The sequence below is a fragment of the Haliotis asinina genome, chromosome 9 (assembly GCF_037392515.1).
Source record: "Haliotis asinina isolate JCU_RB_2024 chromosome 9, JCU_Hal_asi_v2, whole genome shotgun sequence".
Classification (NCBI taxonomy): domain Eukaryota; kingdom Metazoa; phylum Mollusca; class Gastropoda; order Lepetellida; family Haliotidae; genus Haliotis; species Haliotis asinina.
The window spans coordinates 34,762,214-34,774,763 of NC_090288.1; the positions used below are offsets into that span (position 1 = coordinate 34,762,214).

Here is a 12,550-nt window from a genome sequence, read left to right on the forward strand (position 1 = left end):
ATTGTTTAATCTGTTACTCGCATGAGGGCGGGGGTATTGAGATGGATACCCGTCCCCAACACGTTACCCACCCATCACTGTTACCTGTCCCAACGTCTGAACCCTAGATTAATGTTCACGATATCAATGACTGAACTAACTAAAAGGTCACCATTATCCAGATGGAACATTGCATTCAAACTAACAAAGCAGTCAAAAATCATTCCAATATGGTTGAATTTGCTTACTCCACTGACAAGTATCCTGACAAAACAAGATGAGACGTATATCGCTTTCCAAAATGTTCAAGGAAAAAAGTAATGACGCTCAGATACTAACATGTAAATTCCGAAGGTAAGTAAATTCATTGGTGTTTGGATGGATAACTAATTTTCAATGAAATATGTCAATGAGAGAGTGAGTTTCATTGTATGCCACATGCAGCAAATATTCCAGCATATGGTTTCAGCTGTAGTAAATAGGGTGGTGGGGTAGCCTAGTGGTTGTAGTGTTTGTTCGTCGCACCCAAGATTTGAGTTCAATCACCAACACGGGTACAATATGTGAAGCCTATTTTTTATGTACCCAGATGTGATATTGCTGGAATATTGCTAAAGGAGGCATGAAACTAAATTCACTCACTCACTCATGGCATGGCCCAGTCATCAGATTCATTGACATCCCCAAACACAGTTATATGTTAGGGCTGCAACAATTTGGAATCTAAATCGTGGAAATGGAACCTGATACCTCAGTTCTGATTTCCTATAACCATTATCACTATTTTGATTCGACATTTGAATACCTATTTAAATTACTTCCACATAATTTTGACTCGAACTCGGGGAGTTTGAAATAAGTAGACATGATTTGTGAATGTCGGTCTAATCATAAAATGACTCGTCAAGTTGACGTTGGATTTCATGATAAAAAGGGATGACTGTGAGAGTTAAATGAAATCTGACTGCATCGAGGACCCAATATCAAAATTTGTATCGAATCGAGGCCTTGGTGAATCGTTGCATCCCTATTATTCATACTACTATCTTAAAGGCCACAAAATGGTGGACACCATAAACATTTTTACGTAACTTGTGTCCATGATGTGATTCAAATGAAGAGAGTCACTGAGATAGCCATCACACCTACCTGTTGGCTACTTCATCATCTTGATAACAAAGTCAGAAGAATTAATTTTAGCTTCTTAATTCTCATCACCAAACCTTCAAAAGCTTTTGGGTAATTGTCTGTTATTGCATACAGATCCTGTGAATCATAAATCTTAGTCACAAGCATAAGTATCATGCAGCTTGTCTCAAGAATCGGCATTCACTCTCATGTCACGTTCATATTATCTTCATAACATGGTAATTAAACCATGCAAGGTCCTAAATTCTAGTCAGCAAGCATTCAAAATCTTTTGGGATTCCATTAGGATCATGAGATGTGGATTTTGAATCTCTGTAAAATAGCAAAAGTATCACATAGGTGTTTCAAGTAGTCAAGGACCAACTGTCACCATCTGGATCAGCTAAATCTCACCAGCTAAGCATTGCTACATTTGGGTTGCAACAATTTGATTCATTGAACATCAAATCTGACACCTTCGTTTCGATTTTTGATATCCATTATTACTATTTCGATTTGATATTTGAATACCTATTTTAATAATTTCCACACAACCACAAAGTTGTTTAAAATACAAGTCAAGCAGTTTCAAGTGATGAAATAAGGTGAAACATGATTGGTTGATGCCAGACTAATTATTTAATGAGAATTGTTGCTAACAGACATCACCTAGTTGAAGATACATTTCAGGCTAAAAATGCTGACGATTATGAGTTCAATGAAATCTGATGTTTTTACTTGTATGAAGAATTGAATTGATAATGATCAAATCGGGCTCCAATGTAAAAAATCAAATCAAATCAAGCGTCAAATAACAAAAATTGAATCGAGGTCTGGGTGAATATTTGCAGCCTTAGGCTATATTACTCTACTTGTTTTAAGCTAGGCTACAGGACAATCCCCAACTATGGCGTTGAGGATCTGGATCTGTTGCATATCTGTATCGACATCACTTGAAGCCTTCATTTCAATTCATTAGGAGGCAATGCCACCTGCAAGATGCAGAACTTCTTCACAAAAGGCCCAATAAGTGGCCCTTCTTCTAGCTTATCAGCTGATATGTCATACTCGTGCAGGAAGCAGTTGTTGTCAATGCTCCCCACAAAGTATATAATATCATTCAGAACACAAGTCTCTTCAAAGACATGGCCCATGGAGTCAGGAGTCCTCATAATCTTAGTCCACTGACATGTCTCGATGTCATACATTTCGTTCTCCATACAGTCCACAAAGGTATTGTCTTCTGTAGACATGAACCCTCCAAGGACATACAACTTTCCATTATGATGAGTTATACTGTGTCCTTTCCGTGGCTGAAGCATGTCCTTGATCGGTTCCCAGGTTTCTGTGGCAAGGGACAACTTGAAGGCAGACCCCAATGGGATGGAATCATTGGGCTCAGCAGAAATTCCTCCACAGATAAAGATGTTGTCTCCAGCAAAAGCTGCTGCCTGATCGTAGGAAGCTGTCAGGAGGTTCTGGAGGGGGACCCAAGTGTTGTCTGCAGCAATGTACATCTCTGATGACGACAAGATCGTGTCACTTTCTGTATCACCAGTTACAGACATCTTGTGGTCCACACCACCAAACACAAAGATCCTAGTTTCATCGCTACAGATTGCAAAGGACACCCTAGGTTGTTCCATCATGGCAAGCTCGATCCAATCACGATACTTGGGATCAAACCGGAAGAGTCTTCTACTACTGACAACCAAAGGATCATATCCACCGACTGCATATAAAAAATTGCCAACTGTCGCCAACTTTGTTGTTTCAAAATCAGTTTCTATATTTGCACTGCCCAGCTCTTCAACAATGAAATCTGTCATTCCAGGTGCTTTGTGCAAGAGAACATTCTGCTCTGTGGTAAAGGACATAACTGTTGTGACCGTGGTGACTCCACGGGCCATGAAGCGTTTGTCCGTTTTCAATGCCTGTCCAGGGATGTCGTAGTGGAATAGCTTGGCCTCTTCAACTGCATCCATGATCTCAGGACTACTGATAACTATTGGAGGCAGCAGCCCCAAATCTTCGATATCAATCAGTGGGAAGCGGATGAGTCTGAGAAGAGGCACCAGATGTTCTTTCCGTGGCTCTGGATCAGTTTCCACCCACTGAAGAATAATACTTACAAGGAACCCCTCAGAAACATCAATGTAGATATCTTGTCTCAAAAACTCAGATAGAAGTTCAAAGGAAAGTTTTTTCAAAAAGTTTGAGTTTGGGTCTTCAATCAGTTTCAGGATATTGTCTGCCAAAAATCGAAAAATGGCTGGTTTCAGATTGCCAAGTGAAAATAGTTCCGCCATGTGCAGCACCTCTTCATAGTCATCAAGCACAAGATGACGCACAAGGTATTTGCAACAGACCTCAATCAACCACTCAACATGAAAGAATCGAGCTGCTTCTAGCACATCAGCAACAACATCACGATCAATGGTCACATGACCATGATAAAAGTAATCTAAAATGACTGAAAACCCTCTCGGGCTGATATCGAGCAGCTCTATCACTCCCTGCTCTTTCTCTTTCATGTCATGGCTGAACATGGCTGAAAAATAATCACTTGCCTCCATCAGAACATTTTTGTGAGCCTTGAAACTGGTCTGAGCGACCTTGAGCTTCACATCACATTTGTGGTCATACATATGTTCGGTGACCTTCTTGTGTTTGGTGTTGATATATTTGATCTTTGTCTCCGTTACGTAGATGTACTCCATCCCAGGGATCGAACTCTGTTCCTGTTCAAGAACAATTCGTGCCATTTTGTGATCTGAAACAATCAAACATACATCAGTTAGTTCACAGGTTTTATTCACCATTTCACCACAAAGATACAAACATCCAGTGTTTCTGCGGGTTTTGTTAGCCTGTCAGTTACTTGATCCAGCATCTGTCATTACAAGCAACTTTAATGCAGTCAAGCACTGCATTTTGTAGATGAGCATTAGGTAATTAGCAACTGATAATACTGTCATTAACTCGTTTAAGTTTGCCACTACAAATTATCTTGTAGCTACATCAATGGTATTTTAAAACAACTATCACACATTGACAAAACACGCACAAGAAGCAATCATCTCCTGGCATTCTTTGTTACTTCCTGGAGTTGACTGCCAACACGTGAAACTTTTAATACCACTGATGTAGCCACTTTGTCAGTTGCTTTATCAGTAGTAGTACTTCTTTCCGTATTACCCTACCCTTGTTATCTTGCGTAATACTGCATTCGTTTTGTTAACTTGATAACAAGTATATTACTGACTGTCTGGAAAAGTATGTATCCTTTTTATCAAATCTTCCAAGGGAAAACAGAGTGGTATGTATCTTCCTATTTTCTTATGTATTCACTATATCTACATGCATTTACAACATTGGTGCCTCATGAAGTATCACATTTATTATATTGCTCATATACCTACAAAGGTCTGGTAGTACACTCAATATTAAATTGTCTGCTGTAATGTCACTTTTTCTTAGACTTTGGGAGTCATCCACTTCTATACTATAGTGTTCTGTTGCCTTTGTGAACATATATCTGCTGTATAAATCTGATATTAAAATACATTATTGTTAGCTTGGTAAAGTATGTATCCCTGTAGTACAAAGTTTACAGATTCTTAAAAGAAATATATAAATACCAAGCATCAAATATACTTATATACTAGGTCTACCGACATGCCAACTGGCGAAGGCAACCTTAAAAACACCTAACCCACCAAACGAGTGAGTGAGTGAGTGAGTTTAATTTTACGCCGCACTCAGCAATATTCCACTATATGGCGGCGGTCTGTAAATGATCGAGTCTGGACCAGACAATCCAGTGATCAACAACATAAGCATCAATCTGCGCATTTGGGAACCAATGACATGTGTCAACCAAGTCAGCAAGTCTGACCACCCGATCCCGTCAGTCGCCTCTTACAACAAGCATAGTCGTCAGTTATGGCAAGCATGGGTTGCTGAAGGCCTATTCTACCCCGGGACCTTCACGGGTCTCCTACCAAACGAACGAACGATACTTATATGTATTCACTATATTGGTGCTATGCAAGGTAATGCTTCTATATAATATATCTACTGTACAAATCTGATAATAAGCTGACTGTGACTGAAGTATGTACTCCCAGCAGTATAAGGTGTGGAAATCATTTAAGGAAATACAACAATGACATGCATTTATATATGTAACTCTTTAGATTTATGTGTATCTCTTATGTTGCTCCGTGAAATAATATAATCGATATATTGCCTCTTGTACATGCAAAATGGTCTGTCAGTAGTTTTCATGGCATACTTTTGGTTTCACTGCTATTTATACTTAGACTATAGATGCTCAATATCTGTGTATTATTATCTTTAGTACTTCCAGTATAAAAATATATTTATTGAGCAAAATTGAGACTGTCTTGTATAGTATATCTTTTGTATTAAATAGTGGGCAAGTCTTTAAAGCTAAAGTTAACATAACGTTTTTACTCACATGTTATTATTATAACAGTGCATATCCATTACATGTGGTGTTCCACACTAATGCTATTGTTGTATCGCTTTATGGTGCATTCATACATGAATTACCATGCCTTATGGTCCTTACAAGATACCTTTCCACTTTGTAATATCACTAGCTATACCAGTGACTGTCTCATTAAGTATGTTTTCCCTCATACTCTACTTTACTTTATTCTACTTTATTGTAGTTAAGTTAGTAACTGGTACTTATGTAAGTGTTTATTATAACTACACATGCTCAACTCAACTGGCGCTCTAAAGGTATTGTGATTGTTTTCTTTTATACCCTTACAAGTAAAATGGGCCGGTGGCCTTATTTACTTTTGAATAAACTTGCATTAACTGATGTAGTCACAAGATAACTCGTAATGGCAAACTGGAGAGTTACCATTATGGCATCAGAAAAGATAGGGAGGGGTGCATGTGACCTCTGGATTTTCCAGTTTTAAGATATGAACGATGACTTATGTCAACCGTGATATCTCACAACAAGCATGAGTTGCTGACATCGAATTCTAACCCGGATCTTCATGACAGGATCCAGGTGATTACTCGGCTGACGAGTATAATCTCCCTTCCAAAATACTTCTTGAACTTCACAGGGCTATTCTAGTGGCTACTGACACTGACAGATTGACTGAGTTGGGTTTTACACTCCTTTTAGCAACATTCCAGCAACATCACAGCAGGAGACACTGGGGACTTCCCACATTGTACCCACGTGGGTGTTTGAACCTAGGTCTTCAGTATGACAAGTCAGCACTTTAACCACTAAACTACCCTTCTCAAAATGATAAGAAGTAGTGATGGAACAATGCAGAAATACACTATTGTATTGCAATACAAGGTTCTCGATACAAGGTTGGTGGAGCAGCCTCATGGCTAAAGCTTTCACTTGTCACACCAAAGACCTGGCTTCGATTACCCACATGGGTACAACCTGTGAAGTCCACTTCTGGTTTCCATGTTATTGCTGGAATATTGCTAAAAGCAACATAAAACATACTCTTTCAGTCACTCTCAATATAATGCATTGGTTCACAACTGCTGCATCACAATAAATCTAATTTTTTTACAAGTAGTACTGATGTAAAAACATGTGAAGAATATTCTGTAACTAGTTTGTGTAGATCCTGGTTGATATAAATAGCAAAATTTGCACAGTTCCCTCAAACATTCTCCTTAACAAAATCCAGTCCTTGCTATCTAAAATTTAAAACCAAATGATTCTGGATTGTGATTCACCTGCAATTAAAGGGAGAGAATATGAACTTAAACAAAAGAACTTTTTAGGGATATGAATCATATTGCAGGTGTATTTATAAAATTATGCGACATATATCATATCTCATACTTCTTGTATCATTACACCTGTTAAAAGGCAAAGTTAATTTTCTTATTTTCAGGTTACAAAGGCTAAATGCTAGTGTCTCAATCTGTGATTTATTGGGTGTTAAGCCATCAGAAGAAAGTCAGTCAAAAAGCCATAAGAATCAGTTTCCTTTTGCTTGCAAACTGTTTTTCTATCTCGAGCTCACTGTACACAAAAGTCCCTCCTAAATTTGCTTTTCATTTGGTTTTAACATATACAAAGAAGTTATAAAACCATGAAAATGTTCAAATGCCATAATTTTACACAATACAGAAATGTGTATCCCATAAGCACCATGCTACAGAAAGAATACACAAAAAGAACATAGTGATCTATCTGGATACTCAGAACCACACGTACAGGTTCTGTAATCAAAGTAATTTGGAAATATTTTATAAATTACAATACACTATTTCATTACATCGCACTGCACTCATATTTCCCGAAAGACCCATAAAAATATTCCAGGGTCCATGTCTACTTTGGCAAAGCAAGGTAAAAACTTGTATTGTATTCCTTCCTGTCTAATTCCAAATCACTGACTCACATCCATGTCATTACTCCTCCTACTTTGTATTGTATTTCTTCCTGTCTGTCTCATTCCAAAGTAATGTTTTCATTCCTGGTTATCTCATTATTCCACCCCTAGTCTCCACCCTTAGCCTGAGAGACAAGTAAATATATCCAACTATCTTTTACAAGGGCTGTGGCTACTTAGCCAAGGTGTGGCTGCGTCTTATCTGCGAAGTCCTCAATCTCTGACGGAACATAAGTCAACATAGTCAGCACTTGAAGAAAACAATTTTCTCTGAAAGAAGGGCAGTGGGTGGCCTAGTGGGTAAAACGTTTGCTCATCATGCTGAAGATCCTGGCTCGATTCCCAACAATGGCACAATGTCTGATGTCCATTTCTGGTGACCCTTGTGTTATTGGTGAAGTAGTGCTAAAAGTGATGTGAAACAACTCACTCACTCACTGAAAGAAGCAGCTATTTTGAATTTCCATTTCTGACTGATGTTCAGCATGGTAGTCTGCCAGTAGGCAATGATTTACATGTCTGCCAATATTTAAGAAACATGGGTGTGCCAATCAGCAGGGATTCATGAGTCTGACAATAAACAGTTCTCAGACTACAGTGAAATCCAGCATCCGATATTCATTGAAAATGGAAGTCAGAACATACAGGATGCAGACAATTTGTATGCTTGTTTATGAACAGCTGACCATTGCCATTTCCTAAATGGTCCTCTTAAAATTATTTCCGTACCTAGTAATTCGAAATTTACAAAACACAGCTGAATGCCAGCACTTGAAGATTTAAAAACAGAGCTCAGTGCTAGCTCTTGTACTGTAGATTTACACAACAGAACTGAATATCGATACCTGCAGATTTGTTTTCGCTTGGGACCTCCAGGTTAATTTGCAACTAATGAACTCTGAATTTGTGCAAACCTATGTCCCTTATTGTAGTGCAAACATTTGTCAATTTCTCAGGATCCCCCTTTCTACAAGATGGGTTCCTTACAGTTGAATCCTACGTGGATAATCCAGGATAATCCCACTAGCCAACATTAATTCTATTATAAGGAAGGGGAAGTAACCATATTTAATATCTCTCATCCACAATATTAAAATGTGTCATAAAAAAAAACAAATTAAACTGTTTCATTCATACTTTGATGATCAGCAATCCTGAGAATCTGTAGAAGATAGAAGATCTATAAAAACCAAATACTAGTAGTTAAAAGTACACACACAAAATTCACCAATTCCCACAATGATGTTAATCAGAAACTTTTCCAAGTAACAGACATTTTAATTTCAGCATATTATGACAAAAACACATGTTACTCATGCTCTGAGAATGGAACCTGTCAGAACAAACAAATAAAAAGTTTTTGACTTCCATCGACAGGAGTGCAACATACTTCATCATTACTTGAGCACCAGCTGTTACACTGTTATGGTCCACACGAGTTTCACCTTGATCAATAGTAACTCTACAACATATATCCCAGTAGGAACAATGTTATCATAAAATAGCAACATCTCCCACAGCCTGGTGTTTGCAAGCACCTGTTCAAGCATCAATGTATCCAGTTGCAAATGTTGGACCATCGTTGAACCAACATAGGGCCAACGTTTCTTTGCAAACGTTGGGCCAATGTTGGCCCAATGCTGGCCCAATGGTCACGATTACACTGGGTCAACATTGGCCAACATAACTGGTGATGTCAGGCCAGCTTTGTCAGAATGCTATCTGGGAGGATGGATTTAAATGTATTTAATGTACATGTCGGTTGTTATGCTGACGCAGCATAGAGGGATGGGGAATGAGCAGGGATGCCACAATACATCAATGCATCAAGGTGCTACAATTATCAATACAGTCAAAACTGTATTGATATTTAGTTTTGAAAGTATCGGTTTAAATGTGTTCATGCATCATTTACATTTTGCAACTGTATCATGTTTTTTGTAATATAAAAAAATGTTGATCTTTTCATGGACAATTATAAAATACGAAATTGTAATGCTCAAAATGTACCTAAATTTACACAGTAATGCTGTGAAAATAGGTACTGTGATATGTATCAAATCGCGACATGGGTATCATGATATGTATCGATGCATAAACGTATGTATGAGGGCATCCCAAGGAATGAGCACATAATACATCAAGCTGAGTGAGTGAGTGAGTTTGGTTTTATGCCGTACTCAGCAATATCCCAGCTATCTGACACCAGAAATGGTCTTCACACAATGTATCCATGTCTGGAATGAAACCCAGATCTTCAGTTTGACAAGTGAACACAACCCCATCACTCCTATTTGCTGAAAACCATTAATATTTGTACATTTATATCTACATTATATAATAGAAAACAACGACGGAGAATGAAAGGATTCAAAATTTCTCCACAAATGTCCATGTATTTACTTATCCTATTCTGGATACTAAACAAACACCACTATCAACAAATGTAACAGATTGTGAATAATGTTCTTGGGCTGGCTAAAGGGATCCATGATCAGAAATATCATTCATGGAAAGAATTATTTATGGATACTGACTTGAACATTGCATCATCAGCAATATCATACGTAAACTATTGTTGGGGAATGCAGTTTTAATTTACACACACAGATATTTCATCTCTATATCTGGGTTGCCTTCAAATAATCTTCAGAGCGCTGGTTTTGTTACTAATCCATGTATAACAACGATACCATTCATCAGTGACAAAAAATAGGCTGATTTCTTGTGACTTTTTAGGTTTTTAGGTAATTTTTTCTCGGATATTTAGGGAATATTCAACGATAATTAGGCATCAATACTATCAAACATAGGAACACATACATTGTTTTAATATCAAGATTTAAGTAATGATAGCAATTATGGAATAGTTTCATAAAGATTCTAATTTTAAAGAATTAAACACCATGTTATGAAGAATTATGGGAATTAGGTGGTATTTGTCTTTCAGCTGTTGAATTTGTCAGTTTTCTAAAACAAAATCCAAGCCATGTGAACCAGATCTAGATCTAGTTTACAAGTTGTCTAACTGACATAATGACAGAGCAACCGGGCTGGATGACTCAGACTGGTACACCAACACAGCTTGCACATCAAGTCAAACCACTTGCGTCCTCACACAGCTTCTGCAAGTCTGGGCACTCAGCAAACCTGAATTCAATATATTCTCCATTCATGACTGTCTGGATCGTTTGCCACTACATGAATCCAACCAAATACATACATCAACACTGACAGTTAGCCTTTGTGACCTACGTATACAATGTTTTCAGAATAGCTTTTTAATGAGAGTGTTGCCTTTGGTGACCTCAGTCGTGCAAATCTCCTGTGATCACACAGAATTCAAACTATCGAAAGTACATCGTTGATGTTTTCGGATCAACAATCAGGTCACATCTTTCTAAAATAGTAGTTCGTACTTATTACCACCTCTTACTATTTTGTTTTTTGGCCCCAGACATAACTCTAGGGGAAATACTTCAGCAAATCCCCTTTTAACAAGAACACACTTGTCATACACTCCAAGTTCGCGTGGTGTTTGTATCAATAGATAACTCTTCAACTGCACACATGTTCGTTAGCAATTTTAGGGACTGGCGTGCCACGCCCACGCAATAATCGTTTTAATTGTTTCGGCCATGTCTAGATTAACTTCTACAATATTTCCGCTCCTGCATTGATACATATGCACGTGTCTCCCGTTTCGTAGTGTACATCCTAATACTTGTACATTGTATGGATCAACTTACCGACAACGCGACTCGGCCTTTCCTGTCAGGACTCCGGAAGGAAGAGCAGGTAACTCCAAGAGACACCTGTGCAGAAGTTCTGCGGGAGTAAAATCACATCTTGTAAGCGACGAATGCCGTTTGATGGTGGATCAAATGTCTTTCTAAAAAAAAGATATCTTTTAATTCAGTAGTAATTTTGAGCCAGAAAGAGATAACTTAACTGAATGGGTTATTCGTACGTTATGAATGAAAAAATAAAGGATTATATCGCAGCAATTTGATTGGTTGTCGGCATCGGTACTCTTACGTTGTATATATTTGTATTTCACTTCTTGGGAAAGTATAAAATTCTGGAACGTTTGGTGGGACGTGGGGTTATTCGAAACCAGACTCTTACAAGAAGGAACCTAATCTCTAGCATACAGAGTCGGTGACCTAACCCTATATAACCAGCTGAAGAAAACGGAAGCCCCAGAAGATGGTCCTTAAAATGTAATGCGAAACACGACATGTCACGCACGGCTGATTTTTCTTTAAACATAAAATATACATATTATCATTGAAAGGCGGACACTGTTTGTGGGGACTTTTGATATTTTATTTTATTTTTTCCTTTTTTCTTTTTGTTGGTTGTTCTACAATTTTTATGTGCTGTTCTACATATGGATTCTTAGAAGAGGCATTCGCAACCTGAAAGACATCTGCATCCTAGACGAAACGTACGCCCTTACAGTGTCAGAATTAACCAAAGCGCGACACTGCGACAGCTAACGCTACATTTTGACCTTTTGATGCAAAGTCCCGCTTTGAAAATAATAGTTGCTGTTCCACAAAATGGCGAAAGTGAGACAATTATTGAGAGATGCCGATAATGTGTATTTATAATACATGTATGTGTGTGCGAGAGGGAGAGAGAGAGAGTGTTAGAGAGTGTGTGTGTGTGAGAGAGAGAGAGAGAGAGAGAGGGGGGGGGGAGAGAGTGTTGGCATAAATTTGGTGAAAATGGAAATGCATCTCGAACATACATTTCTGTTTCTTGACAACGTCTTTATTAGAATTGAGTTAGTGAGATTTCTGCACACAGCCCTAAATAAAAAAAGTACTGTCGTAAATAAAAAAACCCCTGTTTTTAGACTGTTACTCAGTATCCCTCAAATTTATCCAACTACAAAAAGGACATGTCGAAATAACTCGCCTCAGGGTTTTGGGTCATTCAGTGAGACGTGTAAGGGGATATCCAGAAAAGTATGGTTACTCACAAATAGGGCAAAACCTAGAAAAAATACGAAT

At 38.1% G+C, this 12,550-nt stretch overlaps 1 protein-coding gene across 1 annotated transcript; it reads right to left on the bottom strand.

Moving 5' to 3' along the window:
• Window positions 1–511: 511 nt before the first annotated feature.
• Window positions 512–11,338, bottom strand: LOC137296591 (kelch-like protein 26). The gene is made up of 2 exons (XM_067828405.1): window positions 11,279–11,338; window positions 512–3,880 (listed from the first exon to the last, which is right to left on the bottom strand). Exon 2 carries the CDS (start codon window positions 3,870–3,872, stop codon window positions 2,070–2,072), a length of 1,803 nt encoding a protein of 600 aa, XP_067684506.1. The 5' UTR covers window positions 3,873–3,880; window positions 11,279–11,338; the 3' UTR covers window positions 512–2,069.
• Between the last annotated feature and the right edge of the window lie 1,212 nt (window positions 11,339–12,550).